The sequence below is a fragment of the Trachymyrmex septentrionalis genome, unplaced genomic scaffold, assembly GCF_001594115.1.
Source record: "Trachymyrmex septentrionalis isolate Tsep2-gDNA-1 unplaced genomic scaffold, Tsep1.0 scaffold53, whole genome shotgun sequence".
Classification (NCBI taxonomy): Eukaryota; Metazoa; Arthropoda; class Insecta; order Hymenoptera; family Formicidae; genus Trachymyrmex; species Trachymyrmex septentrionalis.
In genome coordinates this window covers 793,060-808,892 of record NW_017305705.1, presented here as the reverse complement: position 1 = coordinate 808,892, position 15,833 = coordinate 793,060, and the positions used below count along the sequence as shown (strand labels likewise).

Genomic DNA, 15,833 nt, shown 5'->3' with positions numbered 1-15,833 from the left:
AAAATCAATTTCATTAATAAATATATTTTATGGTATATGAGTACTAATAATTTATAAAAACAGTTTTTAAAAAGCAGGATATACTTTATTTATTCTTAAATAATTTATAGTATCAGATATATAAGCTTAGAATTTTATTATCTTTAAATGCTTTTACATAAAAATCAATACAGCAAAATAGTAAAAAGAGAAAATGTAAATGATTGAATAAAAAAATATGCAAATTTATTATAAATCATATAAAGATATAGAATTCATCAATATTATAGGCAGATATATATGTAATAACAACATTCTTGATGCTATAAACTATATTTTTTATTGCATGAAAATGTTACTGTTTTCGTATATTATATGTTAAAAGCATAACAAATGACTTAATTAAACAAGCAGGATATCCTTTAACATTCTTCAGTCTTTCATATGTAAACTTATCACATATTTTTGAATTCAACATTACTCAGCAACATCTATTCATACTTAATTAGGTCCCATTTGGCTTATATATCCAAATAAGCTTTCTTGGAAGTATTTATATGCAATGAGATGATGAGACTAATAATATTTATATTTATTATTAGAAAACGCTGTGTAGGTAAATTTTAGTGACAAAGCAATCCATATGAACTATTTTGAGTGCAAATAAACTATTATATAACTTAAATAATACATAGTAGTCATTATTAATTTTTATTAAACATTAGAGATATTTGTTCATATAGTAAAGACAGCCATTAAATAAAAGTGCTATTAATCATCTTAATGTAGTGATTAAATATTGTTATTAAAAAATGAATACGTAAGCTTAAAATATATTTAAAAATCTTATCGTATCATTGCTACTTGCATGTAAAATGTTATTATGTTCTATCACATATGCAATAAAAGTTTCATATTTCTGTCATGCAAAACTGCCGATATATGGAAGAGAGAGAAGAAAATGTAAAAAGATTAAAATTAGTAAGAAAATATATAATAAAATGTGATGCATCTTTTTTTAAACTTCTGTCAGAGACAAGCCTTAGAGTGGACATTCGGCTATTATTAGCGCACCAATATCTATTTTAGCCATATGGAAACAGTTTCGCAAAATAGATGTGGTACTATACCTAGGTAGTGTAAGGCAATGAAACAAGCCCAGGGATTCCTTTAGAAATTATAACGTTTCAAAGGAGGGGAGGATTAACCCGAAGGAGGGATACTCTGGAAAAACTTCTTGGGAGAAAATCTCTAATGACGTTGCAAAAACGGGGATCACATGAGATTCACTCTCAAGACCTTTATTCTTCGAATTCTTGTAATGAACTCTGTCGTTTCAACAAAAGAATCGCTATATGTCCCTCTCTTCGGCGCCACTGCAACAATTCAACCAATCCCGAGAGGGTATTGGCGACGGGCCAATCGCAAGGCACAGCCAATCATGTGCGACAATGGCGAATTGATTAGAACGCTGCCAATTACGAGGCGCGAAAACTAAATTTATATTTCACGGTGCTATCTAAAGCGATTAAAGGTACTATCTTATAGTAGTATATGGAAATTTTGATGATCCTACAAAAAAAGTTCAAAAAAGCTGAGATGTTAATTTTGCTTAAAAAAAGGAAGAATAAAATAAGTCTTTCTTTTTTTAAGCGTCGCTTAAATGTAGAAATTTTACTGCATCTTAATTTTACATGATAATTATTATGCAATACTTTTGCCAAGGAAAAGAATATATATAAAGATTATATTAAATTATATATAATTAAAATATATATAAATTATGAATATATTTTTATATTTTCTAAATCATATATATTCACTTGTAGATTAGATTATGAATTTTGTGCTCAAAGATCTTCTTTTACTTTACGATTGATTTGATTCTGTTAGGTTAGATGGTTTTGATTTTACAGCTGCTCCCATGGTGGCTATGGTTGCTCCACTCATGACGTTATGGCTGCCACGAGCCACGAGTTCCACACAGACAAAAGAGTAATATACATGTATTCAAAATTTTCACCTGTCATCTTACTTTTCTTCACATTTTACTTCTAATTTAATAGAAAAAAAAACAATCCCATATACACGTAAATTATTTCAGTTTGAATTCTAAAATGTTCTTTTAACAAAATACAGCATTAGCTGCACATCAAGAAATTTTGTACATATAACCTATAAAAAGAATTTCTTCATATTATGCCAAATGTTATGTGATACTTATGCTGACGCTTGAAATATTTAGAAACAGATCAGTTTCATAAGCAACGTAAGTGATGCTCTATTTCTCACACTGCCAGACTGCATTAAAAACAGAAGAGCACTTCGCATGTTCTTCCCTTCGAAGGTTTGATAGATGAGAATCCCACGTTTTTTTCGTAATGTCTTAATCGGCATCCCGATCGGGATTGCTTTTTGCGACACAGTCGGATATGTCGCGAGGGTGGAAGGAATCTCCATGCAACCTGCACTAAATCCAGACTTACGGTATCCTGATTACGTGTTTCTGAATCGCTGGACCATCCGGAATCAAGATATACAGCGCGGCGATATAGTGTGTGTTGTATCTCCCAAGGTGCCAAATCAAACCCTTATCAAGAGAGTTGTGGGACTTGCTGGTGATATTATAGGCACGCATGGATACAAGCTCTGTACCGTCCAAGTATGGATATGATATGTAGAAGTAATTATTGGATATATAACAATGAATAACAATGCTTGGACTCTAACAAATTACTGACAACAATACTAACGTAGTATTCTTATTTTAAATATTTGTAAATTAATTTTAATATGAATACAGGTACCAGAAGGACACTGCTGGTTGGAAGGAGATCACGTTGGACATTCTATGGACTCTAATACCTTTGGACCAATATCTCTAGGTTTGGTAACAGCAAAAGCTACTCATATAGTTTGGCCACCAAATCGATGGCAACAGTTACATTCTACAAAATCCAATCATGAGAGCTGTTAGTTTTGTAAAGAGATTGCAGTGGGAATTACCTGGTACTGTATGCAGGTAAAAGTTTACTCTAAAACTTTTAGAATGAATCTCACTCTCAAGAGTGAAATCTCACCCTTAAAGATTGAAAATTGAATCATTTTTTAAAGACTAGCTCAATTTTTACTCTAAAGTCAGATTCCACTCCAAGAATTTAGAGAATAATCATTGCTATTTTAACTTATAATAAAAATAGTTTACAATAGAAATTACTATGCACAGACATGGCTTAACCATAGGAGATGTTGATAACGATGGTGATAATGAATTGGTTGTTGGTACTGCTGAAGGAGAACTTTATATCTTCAAGGTAAATATATTGACGACTACTTAAAATTATGCCTTTCAAAACTATTAATAATATTTGCTCTTATATAACAGGGATCAGAATTATGGCAGAAAATCATTGGCCTTGGTCTTATAACTAGCGTAGCAATTGGAGATATTTTTAATTACGGACGTAATGCTCTAGTTGTTATCTGTGGCGATGGATGGACACATATATTTTACAGTCCCAAATCTGTTAATCCTAACAACTCTAACATACTTACAGGCCAACATAATAAAGATACAAACGAGCAAGACAATTTCAAAACAAATACTGGTAAGTCTGAGTTTTAGAAAGATATGTTTTATGAAATAACAGGAGATTTAGGGAATTCTCATAAGATATGTATGTGCAGATACAGGAAATTCTCAAAATACAGAGCATATTGACAATACTAATGAAATTAATGAACTCTCTGGGAAAATGGAATGTGTACATGTACAAAGAATCCCAACTAATACAAAAATAGTGCTGATAGCTGACGTCGACAAAGATGGTGCTAATGAGATGATTCTTGGTTTGACGGATCGTGTTGTGAGATCTTACAGATGGTCAAGTAATGCTGACTTGGAAACAGGAAAATTAGTTGGCCTAAATAAATGGGAATGCACTAATCAAATAGGAACGGTTACGTTACAAGTATGTTGTATTGAAATAAAGTCCTTTCTTGGCAGTTGTAAGCTAAAGTAATAAAATTCTATTCTATTCTATTAAAATATAGATTCCATTATTTTATTGTATAATTATTATTTATTTTTCTCTATATATTGTTATCTGGTTAGGCATTTATAACAGTACTTATGCTATAGCTTAATTATCATTTGGATATTTCTATATTATCTCTTGTAACTTTATATAAACTTATTCTATGTCATAAAATTAAATTAAATTAAATTATATATTCACTATCAATATAATATAAATTGTTTATAAATAGATAACAAAAATTTTTATTTAGCATACTGGTGATGGTACGCCAACTCTACTGGTTGCACAACCTGGTGGCACATTCATGCGAATTAAATGCAATCCTGAAGATTGTCAATCAAAGAAAAGTTCCTGCGAAGCTGTAGATTATCAGACATTAGGAATATCTAGGATGCGCAATCAAAATATTTCGACGGAGATTATTGGAGATTTAGAACCAGGAATAACGCCATTTATTTCCACCATTGAATCTAAAATGTCTAGTTACGTACCTAAAGATAAATTGCCAAAGCACAATTTCACAGACGATAGCCAACTAGACAGAAAAACCTTCAAATCTGCATCGCTCGAGTTCAAAAGAAACTATTCACAGCCAGCGTTTCGAAAAAATAGCCTGGATATGGCTGGTGAATATGGTAAAGATTTTACAACAGAAAGTCAAGGCTCAGTTAAATTTTATAATCCCGTTGAGTCTTCAAGCACTGATGAAATGGATGGCAACTTTATCGGTGGCAATGTTATTCTTGGAGAATATAATAACAAAACTATGAAAGAAACATTATTACCATCTTTTACAAATTTTTCCCACAATAAGAATGAAAATAATAGTAATAATAATAATAGCAACAATGTTAGTAAATCGAATCAACCAAAAGAAATCACAAAAGATGATACAGATTCAAACAATAAAGACATCAATGAAAGTGCTCCGAAGGGAAAACCTTATGCCTTAGCAACGCTTGATGGAACTATCATGTTAGTACAGGATGAGGTTATTTTATGGTAAGCAATCCTTCGCAGCGATGTTTAGATACATCTGAATAATTACGAATATATCGCATTGTTCTTTTCTTATAGGGCTATGCAAGTAGATCATCAGATATTTGCTCTATGTCGACTGGATGTCACAGGCGATAATTCCGACGAGATAATAGCTTGTGCCTGGGATGGTCAGACCTATATCTTGGATCAGCAACGACATAGTGTACGCTTTCAATTCGAGGAACCAGTCAGAGCTTTTTGCACGGGAAATTACAGCGTGATTCCGGGAACGTCTAGTCCTAGTCTGGTGTACAATACTTTCAACAACAAGGTTTTCATTTATATATAAGTCTATATATGTGAATTAATATCATTCATGATTATGACAATGGTAATTATATTTCCTCCCAGATTTGTCTTTATTATGATGTTACTCTGCCGAGCATGACGATCACTTCTCTGAATCCTATAAAGGACTTCGAATCTGATGAAACACAAGTCTTAGAGAAATTATTGGGCGAGTGTAATATAAATGAGAAACAGCAAAAGATGCAACAGTTAACTGAATGGTTGTTGTATGGCGTACATTAGTATATAGCAGGCAAATATAATTATGTATACAGCGTGATTCTTATATAACAATATATGTAATTTAAGAATCGTCCTGTATAAGCGAAAATGTATAATAAAACATGCATATTCTGGTAAATGTGTTAAATCGTTATTCTTGTTTTCTTTTAATATTCACATTCTAAAAAATTAATTATAATTTTATTGATTTATAAAAATAAATCAGTCACAAATACTTATATGTATCGGGATGCATCTAATAATTGTTACACAAATTGATATTACTTATACTCTAATAAATTATGTTTCTACTTCGGTATCTCATGTTCAATAGGAATTGTATATGCGATCGTTCTATGGGTTACATCACTGTGTTATCGCGAAGGATATACAATCAGTCCACAAATTTTTGGCAAACAAGTAACTGGCGATATCGGCGATGAAATTAATTTTGGCGTAGAGTGCAACATACAGACGCCTATTTAAGGATTCTTGTCTATTTGTCAAGTCGTAGCGTTTTATCTATAGTGCCGTAAATCAGACTAACACCACACTGAATGTCGGCCCAACATATAACTTTCTCATTGCACGTCATCATTGCAGTGGGTATGCAGATTTCGTCCGGTACTTTTCCAAATTCCAGCGAAATTTTATTATTCAATACATACATGATTAGATCGTGGACGCGTAAACGATTTTTCAGAATTCAGTCATCTTATTCCTGGCACAGTGCATTACTCCAGACATTAATGCAGAATTCAGATCGCTGTACAGTGTGAAGGAAATAATCGATATGTACGTATAATTTATAATTGATAATAGCATTCGCAAAAAATTTAGACAAAATTTTAAATAGAATTGTTTAAAAGCCTGTTCTTTTTAACTGAACTTCTTGCAAGATTCATCTTTCCTCTTTTTCTTTTCATATTGCAAAGAAAAGAGTAAAGATAAATTGTGCACACACATACAAGTTCAGCTAAAAAGAATACTTTAAGTTTATATTTCTATTTGAATGCAAAATAATGGGATAATTTGTTTAAATTGAAAAGTTTAAGAATTAAGAAATTTTTTAATAATAGTAGTATTATTAAAATATTAACTATTGAGAATATTTCCAGTCTAACCACTCAGTTTAAATCAGAATGCACATATGTAACAAGAGATCAATACATAATTTCAGCCTTTAACTTTATAGTTTTTCTATATAGAACTTCATATGTGAGATAAATCTAGCGATTATCCCTTCTAATTATATAATATTGAAACGCGGATATTCTCTAAAATAGTTAATAACCGTTGATCTTTTGAACTAATGAATCCAGAATGACCGTCAATGGCACGGAACCATTTTTCGTGGGCCAGGAGTTAAAGGAACTTACTTTCGGATGGACCGATTATACTCTCTTTGCCGGTCTGCTGGGCATCAGCATGCTCATCGGCATTTACTTCGGTTTCTTCAGCACGAAGCAGAATAACACCACCGAGTATTTACTCGGCGGCAAATCCATGTCTTTTTTTCCGATTAGCATGAGTCTGATGGCAAGGTGATTTAAAAAATGTTTCACACATTTCATCCGTCGTTCCTGATAATTTTTATTTCTTGATCAGTTTAGTTTTCTTACAATTCACGCCGTGTATAAAAACACTTCGTTTAAGTTAAATTAGGTATTTAAAACCTTTGTATAAATTTATAAAACGTTTAGAAAAATCATCAAATATGTTTTTAACTGTACTTAATAATTTTTTTGTTTATTTTAGAATCAATCATTAGTAGATAAAAAAAAATATGCATAAAAATATTTCTCAAGAACGCAGAATATAAGGCGTGCCTAAATGTCTTTATGTTGTTTTTTCTTTCCGACGATTTGGTCTAAAAAATATATATATTTAGAGAAGGCCGAAATATGTTAGATAAGAGAAGATAACGAGTTAAAATTAAAAAAGTCTTAACTAAAAATATTTACAATATTCTTCTAATCAAGAGCTTCAAGTTAATAATCTATTAAAATTAAATTGATTAAATTAAGAATCAGATTTTATTATTTATTAATGGAAGTTTAACTCGCAAAAAGTCCCTCCACTTTTAACTAATCATTAAGAAATTATTTGAATATATTTTTAAGAAAATTTTGCTGATGAAAAATTAATTTCAAATTGATAAAAAAATTGTATTTAAATAAATTGAAAAACATATATTAGGACAATTTCTATAATATTTAATTAATGTTAATAATATCAAGAAAAAGATCTATTTCTAATGAAGATAAAATCCATTTCAGTCACATATCGGGAGTGTCTTTGCTTGGTGTTCCCTCCGAGGTGTATCAGTACGGAACTCAGTATGCGGCGTGCATTTTCACATCCTTCATAAGCTGTTTCATAATCGTACGCGTATACTTACCGGTATTTTATAAGCTACAGCTGACGAGTACTTTCGAGTATCTGGAAATTAGATTTGCCAGACCGGTTCGACAATTAGCGTCTTTTCTCTATACCCTTGCGCTGGTGATCTATGTACCGTTGATAATCTACGTGCCGGCATTGGCCTTTTCGCAAGCGACGGGGATAAATCTGCATTACGTTGCGCCAGTAATATGTATGGTGTGCATCTTCTACACGACTATCGTAAGTGATACAGACTTTTCAATTATAATTGTTATTAAAACTTGCGACATATCATGATGAACGTTCATCGGTCTATTGAGGATCATAAACTCTGTATTACTTTTTGACTGTTTTGAAAGTAAAAGCGATCAATATTTTTTTATTTACGTGTAGATTTACGTGTTGCCTGAAACATTCTTGTGATGTTTAATAGACATAAACATTCGCGTGTATTCAAATGAAGAATGTTAGACATTGTTATTGTCAGGATTGAGAAAGCTACTTTATAAAAGTAGTAACAGTTACAGTTTTTTCTTCCAAAAAGTAATTAGTTATTGTTACAAGTTACCGAAAAGTACACTTTAAGTTACAGTTACTTAAAAAGTAACAAGGCTGAAAGTTACTTTTCAATTATTTTTCTGTTAATTTTTGCATTGCTATTTTAAATATAAGAATTTCTAACATTGTTAAATTATTTTCTTTATTGTATCAAACATTTGATGTATTATACGTCATATTATTTATAATAAATTAATATACAGTTGAAGTCAAAATAAGAAATTCATGTACTAGGGATACAGATATTTACAGAATGTGATGATCAGAGATAAAGATATTGCAACCACAAAATACAATCACTGATCCTTCACTGAATATTTCATTTTGGTCAGCCTATATGACGAATAAATTTGATACAAAATAACTATAGAAGTAATTATTAAATTAGTTATTCGTTACCAAAAAAAATGTAACTAAGTTAAATTACAGTTAGATGGAACACAAAAGGAACGAAATTAATTGCTGAAAAAAATTACAATTATTGAAAAAAAGTAGATAACTCTAACTATATATAACTTCGTTACGAGTTACTTTCCAACTCTGGTTATCGTCTATTAACATTTGCACGCATGTTAAAACAGAGGATTTTCTAAGGTCGTAAAAATCGTAAGCTCACGTCTAGATAATTAGAAGGTCGTGAAACCGGGAGTTTTCATACGCGTCATCTTGCAGCCGTGACATTATCGGAGAATATCGCAATCTAATTAAATGAAACGTTCCGCTGCGACGACTATCGAATAAACAATTATTTAGAGAGGAATTATCAGAATTTGCTGAACGCGATCTTATCAGTTTCGCAGGTTACTGGTTTATTTATGATGCAGTATCGCACCAATAAAATAACGACTACTTTGCCACGCCACTTGAATAAAGTATACAAAAACAATGACGAAATTGACAGCTATTTGTCTTCGTCTTGCATTTATTTGAATAATAGTACGCTGGATAATAATATGTGTGCGAAAAGTGCATAGGTCGTGCATCGCTCTGCTTTGAAGAGATAATTCCAATATCTTTTGAAGATTCGCGATAAAGAAGAGTAAACTTCTTGTAAGCTTATTATACGCGATAACACCAACATTTGCTGACGATTATTTTTTCATACAATACACAAATTTACACGGAAAAACTTATTGAAGTATCTAAAAACTATTATACATAGATACATAGTTCTAAAAATAATTGTGCTAGCAAAAATTGTGTATGACATTTATTAAACTGTTATTAGAATATTAGTGCTTTTTGCAGCATTATCATCATGCTCGAGTATTCTACATAATTATTTTAATCAATATACATATAAATAAAAAAAAAACAGTTTGCTGAACTATTTAAATCTATGCTAAAATTTTGATTAAATATTAAAATAATTTTGTTGAAAATTATCAAAATAACATTTCATTTTTTTAATTATTTGTCTTATTATATTGCTTGATTGAAAGTTCGTATTAACGTAATATAATAAGACAAATGGCAAAAAAATAAAACGTTATTTTGATCCAAGAATTATTTTCTGTCTCAAACTAAAATTTTAGATACTTTAGTAAAACTGTTCTTTCTGTGCAGACAGCTTGAATAATTATATGTTACTGTTTATACAATTTACTAACTATGCGACTACTGCAAAATCGATATTATTATTAAAATATTAATACTGTACGGGATGCGTGGGTCTTTTGATATACGATGAAATTCATGTCGAAAACGATTGATAAAATACATACATCGTAGTGTTGCATTGTAACATTATTATGCAATTGTGTTACGATCTCTCCCCTGGGTTTACGTTTCACCGACTCCCCGATCGTTTGATTCTGTGCACGTCGTGTCGTGACTGACACTGATACCTTTATTGTGTGCGAGTAAGCTCTCTTTGAAAAAAAATATATGTCTTATATAGGGAGGTCTGAAGGCTGTCGTATGGGCGGATACAGTTCAGATGACGGTAACTGTCGGAAGTCTCATTGCTGTTTTGATATTGGGAACAATTGCCGTGGGCGGCGTTAGCGAGACCTGGAGGATAGCCGAAAAGGGTGGTAGAATTGTATTTTGGAAGTAAGAGAGCAGGTGTATTTTTTATGTTACAATTTATTAATAAAATAGAGAGAGGAAAAGAGAGAGAGAGAGAGAGAGAGAGAAAGAATCATTCATTAATTAAAACATAAGTCAAAAAACATTACGTGAATTCGCGTATTGCATCAAGAATCTGTATTTAATTCAAACTTGTCGATTGGAAAATAATCTCGAGAAGTCAACAATTCGCGTTACTTCTAACGCGTTCATTTCCGTTTTTGTAGATATTAAATTGTATTTTTCAATCTCTTAAGTATCAAATTTAACGTAGTATTAAATTTAAAATTTTACTCATAAGCGTTGAATTTAACGCACGTTAATTTTTCTAACAATTGTTTTGCCATCGTGTTCTCCTACAACAGATTTTTATAGCAGTACAATGGCATATAGCAGTGATATATAATATGTTTGCTTAATGCTTGCTGCAGTAAAGTTTATAAAATATAATTATAATGTGCCTAGAATGCAATTATGACTTCAATTATATAACTTATTGTTAAAACGTTAATATCGCGGTATATTTTCACTGTAGTTCAAACTAATTTTCAATCTAATATTGTTATACTAACTATAAATTAATATTCTAACTATTGATATTTTTTTTTATCCAAACTGGCTAATATTTTCAATTCCCTTTCATACAGCATGGATCCTAGTCCTTTCACCAGAAATTCATTTTGGGGCATGTCAGTGGGAATGGTAATGACATGGCTGGCATCGTTGGGTATCAGCCAGGTTTCTATGCAAAGATTTCTTGCAGTACCTACTATTAAGGAAGCACAAAAGTAAGTGCGAAATATTTGTTTTCCTTGAATTATTTGATGTAAGAGTGCCATCGCTGAAACGCTGGATAGCTTCAAATGAAAACCTCAAAGATAGAATTTTGTCGCGAATAATATAAAAAAATTTTGAGTAAAAAATATTACACAATAAACAAATATTTTCGTAATTGAAAAACAAGATATTGAGTGATTAAAAACACAAGATAAACTAAGGTAAATGGATATAAATAAATCGCTAAAAATAAGAATAAATGGTATTGTTGTACGTGTTTCACACATTTTTGCAGATCGGTATGGGTTCTGGCTGTGGGCTTAATATTCGTAAAAATGATTTCCGTTTTCACCGGCCTTATAATGTACGCTAGATATCACAAATGCGATCCTATAGCTGCACACGTAAGTTTTGACTCCGGTTTTTTTTATTAGTCTTTATCGTATTCTAAGCTACACGATAAGTGCGCAAATAAGACTTGTGAGATATCAAACGAAACTTGAAAAGATGGCGGAGGCGATATAAGTATATTAGATTAAAGCTAAAAAAATATAAGCAAATAACTGTACTATTAAGTTGCCGAAAGATTGTAATTTTATTTTAAATTTAGTCAGAGACGGTTGATAAAGTATTCTACTTAACTTGAACATTATACAAGTACCTTCGCTGCTCTTGATAATGTAAGATAATGTTGAAAGAAGGAATTGCTCATTTTTCAAAAGAACAGACGTTTTGGTTAACAATATATTTTTTCAAAATTTTATTTTTTCTGAGATTCTAATATAATTGATGTCTTTTTTAACGCTTGAACAGCGTAAAAGATAAAAGTCGCGATAAAATTTCGTTGAAATTTATTAAAAAGTAAACTTTCTTAATTAGATTTATCGTATCATTAAACTATTTTCTGAGATTTTTTTTTACCTTATCTTCAACGATACTCACATCATAAAAATGCAATAAATCATGTAATTAAAGTAAGATTAAAAAGTTGAGCAATTAAGGATTAAACGAATCGCCTTTCGTGAAAATTGCAATGAAGAAAATTACCTTGTTTTTAGGTGGTAGCAAGAAGCGACAAGATATTACCGTATTACGTGCTAGACGTAGCCGCGAACATTCCGGGACTTCCTGGCCTCTTTCTCGCCGGTCTGGTGAGCGCCGGGCTCTCGACGATGAGCGCCGGGTTGAACACAGTCGCCGGCACGATTTACGAGGATTTCATCGATCGTTGGATGCCAGAAAGTAACAAAGAGACTAAAGCCGCCAACATTATGAAGGTACAAAGACGGAATATATTGCGGTTCGAAACCGCAAGGAAAATAGGAGACTCGATCTTGGACTCCTCCTTTGTTTTTTGAAAAGCAATATCGTTAAGCAAGAGATTCGCTAAACCAAAATAAAAATAGAAACAATTCGAGAATGTACATTTCCCTCTTCCAAAATTATAAACACGCGAATTATAAATAGCGATTTCAGAATGGTTTGTATAATATTATTCTTAGGTCACGGTGGTAATCCTAGGCATCTTATGCGTGGGCATGGTATTCGTCATGGATCGTCTCGGCGACATCTTTCAGCTATCCCTGACTCTGACCGGTATCACCGCTGGTACCATGACGGGTCTGTTCTCGTTGGGGATGTTGGTACCCTGGGCGACGGCCAAGGGAGCGGTGGTCGGGGCAGTGGCCTCGATGACGACGATGCTCTGGATCATAGTCGGCGCGCAATGGCACATGGCTAATCGCAGTCTCTACTACGAACCGCTTCCTTCCTCCACGGAGGGTTGCGTGAATATGTCCGGTCTATTTAACCGTACGACCACAACAACGCAGAATCCTATACAAGTCGAATCTGTGGACGAACCTTTCTTCATGTATAGGATATCCTTCATGTATTACACGCTATTGGGGGCCTTAATCGTGATGGTGATCGGCACGACAGTCAGCTTCATCTGCGGCGCTGCTGATATAAGGAATATCGACCGAGATTACTTCCCACCGTTTATAACGAGGTCTGTATTTAAGTACCTACCTTCACATTACGAAATATACATTTTTATTTAATATGTTTTCAAGTAAAAAAGAAACAAAGATATCTCCTTCTAATTCTTTTTAATCAAAATTGATAAGCGAATACATTTTATTTATTCACACTATATACTATATTCTAAAATTGGCGGAAAGAAGATATATTAACACATTTCAGATAGCAACTTGTCTATATTGCTGTTGCTCATATCATATTATGATATTACGTGATGCTATCAGAATTGTAGCAACTGAATCCGCATTTATTGGCAAATTAATTCACAATACGACAACTTTGAATAGTAATTTACCGAGAACTTTGAAATCGTCATCGTCAAAATTCATGCTATTGTCGTTACGTTGCTATAATAATTTATAGGATTACACAATGCCATTATATTGCTGACAACGCAAAGTAACTTTGATGCTATCTTATCTTGCCGTCAAAAAACTGCTGGCAACATATATATACATATACATTGTTGCCAACGTGTTGTTTCAATGTCGATATACTTGAAATAATTGAAAAAAATATACAGCAAGTTGTCAGCATTATAAGCAGTCACAGATTTGTGTGATTTTGCTGAGTTATCCGCTTGGTTATCTGGGATTCGTAAAAAAAAATTATTCTTTTCAATTTTGTTGTTCAGACATACTCAAATGATTGCATCAAATATTAAAGTTCGTTTTATTGGATTTAACGTATTTTGAATATATTTTTATCGCGTTTGTTAATGTATGCATTTATATTACATATTAATTTTCTTATCTATTCTTTATCTATATCTTTATCCACATGTTTTTATCATTTTCAGATTTATGCCACCAAAAAAATATATGGAAGTGTCGTTGCATACGGTGCCAACAGCATTGATAACTAATCCAGAGAAAGAAGAATTAAAATCTTGAAACATGTATATTTTAATCCAAACCTTATCTCTTTTCCGTGGCCGTACAAGAGACTTTATTACAGTAAAACACACATGCACACATATAATATATATACATATGTGCTTAAACGTGCGGAACATCGTTTGATTACAAGTTCTCAGCAATAATATTCTCGACATATTCACAACATATTAGTACGTAAGACAGTTTTTCCTGTCGAAATCTGTTCTGCCAAATTATTATAACTCTTAAGCCAGTAAAACTTTCAGTATATCAACATTTTGATACAGAGATGTTTAGAAAGGGATTTCCGTAAAGCGTCCGAGAAAGAAAGCTACAATCAATAAATCCTTAACGACATAAATTGTTCGGAGACAGCGATCGACAGACAAGCGGACGCATTTGCCAGGAGATAACTGCATCTAACTGGCTCGTCCGGAGTTGAAAGCACCCATTAGAACGTCGATGAGGGTGTCAAATTGACTAGATTATATATCTGCCCCACGCATCTCAATACAAACAAGTCCCTGCCATCTGAAACATCTGGAGGAACGATGCCTATCGGATTAGAGCCGAATGTAAATGCCGCGGGAGTTTTTTGTCGAGTCATTCGTCGAGTCTCTCTTTAAAATCCGCGGTGGATCGATCGGTGCCGGAGCGTGCTTCGCGCGGAGCGGACTCGGTAACAAATTTCGAAGACTTTTCACGTCTCTCACGGGGACGCGCGAGGCCACCGATTTGACTCGCGGGACCAGATTTATCGTTTTCGAATCCGAAATGACGAAAGGGAAGACCCTTATCAGCGATCGCCGACTTGCAGACGAAAGAAACCCCCCCTCCCCCCCCCCCCCGATCGACTGTTCCGCGCGGGGAACATTCCACATCTCCAGCCGAGAAACGACGCTTCTGTCTCGAAGCGGCGACCACATTCCACCGCGGAGCGGTTTTATTTTATTAGACTGAAAGGTGTCAAATATAGGCGGCAGGGACCCATCTACTTACATACCGATGCGCGAGTTTCGGGGAACCCCCTCCGCCTGCCCCCCTTCGCCGTTCCCCTTTCTATCCGGTCTGATTTCAACGTGTGGGTAAAATCCCAAACTGAGAACCCGGCTTGCATTGTGGGCCGGGTGACAGATTTTTGACAGATTCTGTCTGATTTGGTGTCGAGTGACAGACCTGAGAGGCCCGATCGTGCAGCCTCCCCGTAGTTGACGTCGTTGTATCGTCCCTCTTTACACCAAGTATCTCTTGAAAGCGGCGCTTGATTATGCTCCGCCCCAAGTAATCCTTCGTACCAATTATTATTTTTATATTTATAAAATTAGGATAGAACGCGATTGAAAGTGAATCTGAAGAAAAAAGTAAGCCTATACCGAAAGCAAAAAGTTAATGCATTAAATTTAGAACTAAAAAGTAAAATTACGCAATAAAATTGCAAACATTAAAAATCTTATGCACAAAAAATAGCAATCGATCTGTCGTTCGAAAAATTAATTAGATGTTTATAATGCGAAGCCATTGTAAGCTAGTGTAACTGATAGTCAACTCATTG

The 15,833-nt window shown here is 33.2% G+C and overlaps 2 protein-coding genes across 2 annotated transcripts; both read left to right on the top strand.

The window, feature by feature from the left end:
• Nucleotides 1–2,862: 2,862 nt before the first annotated feature.
• LOC108752071 (integrin-alpha FG-GAP repeat-containing protein 2-like) lies at nucleotides 2,863–5,635 on the top strand. Its single transcript, XM_018492683.1, has 7 exons — nucleotides 2,863–3,001; nucleotides 3,206–3,293; nucleotides 3,365–3,587; nucleotides 3,667–3,950; nucleotides 4,270–5,021; nucleotides 5,097–5,331; nucleotides 5,412–5,635. The coding sequence occupies exons 1-7, from the start codon at nucleotides 2,943–2,945 to the stop codon at nucleotides 5,589–5,591; spliced, it is 1,821 nt and encodes a 606-aa protein (XP_018348185.1). The 5' UTR covers nucleotides 2,863–2,942; the 3' UTR covers nucleotides 5,592–5,635.
• Nucleotides 5,636–6,125: 490 nt separating this feature from the next.
• LOC108752072 (sodium-coupled monocarboxylate transporter 1-like) lies at nucleotides 6,126–15,812 on the top strand. Its single transcript, XM_018492684.1, has 9 exons — nucleotides 6,126–6,365; nucleotides 6,893–7,114; nucleotides 7,850–8,195; nucleotides 10,414–10,568; nucleotides 11,231–11,371; nucleotides 11,656–11,764; nucleotides 12,419–12,637; nucleotides 12,863–13,371; nucleotides 14,203–15,812. The coding sequence occupies exons 2-9, from the start codon at nucleotides 6,894–6,896 to the stop codon at nucleotides 14,294–14,296; spliced, it is 1,794 nt and encodes a 597-aa protein (XP_018348186.1). The 5' UTR covers nucleotides 6,126–6,365; nucleotide 6,893; the 3' UTR covers nucleotides 14,297–15,812.
• The last annotated feature ends 21 nt before the right edge of the window (nucleotides 15,813–15,833 follow it).

Coding starts and splice junctions, on each gene's coding strand:
- LOC108752071 (XM_018492683.1), top strand. CDS start 2,943: ATGAGAGCTGTTAGTTTTGTAAAGAGATTGCAGTGGGAATTACCTGGT. Junction 3,951..4,269: donor TAGGAACGGTTACGTTACAA/GTATGTTGTATT, acceptor ATTTTTATTTAG/CATACTGGTGATGGTACGCC. Junction 5,332..5,411: donor ACAATACTTTCAACAACAAG/GTTTTCATTTAT, acceptor ATTTCCTCCCAG/ATTTGTCTTTATTATGATGT.
- LOC108752072 (XM_018492684.1), top strand. CDS start 6,894: ATGACCGTCAATGGCACGGAACCATTTTTCGTGGGCCAGGAGTTAAAG. Junction 7,115..7,849: donor AGCATGAGTCTGATGGCAAG/GTGATTTAAAAA, acceptor AATCCATTTCAG/TCACATATCGGGAGTGTCTT. Junction 10,569..11,230: donor GGTAGAATTGTATTTTGGAA/GTAAGAGAGCAG, acceptor CCTTTCATACAG/CATGGATCCTAGTCCTTTCA.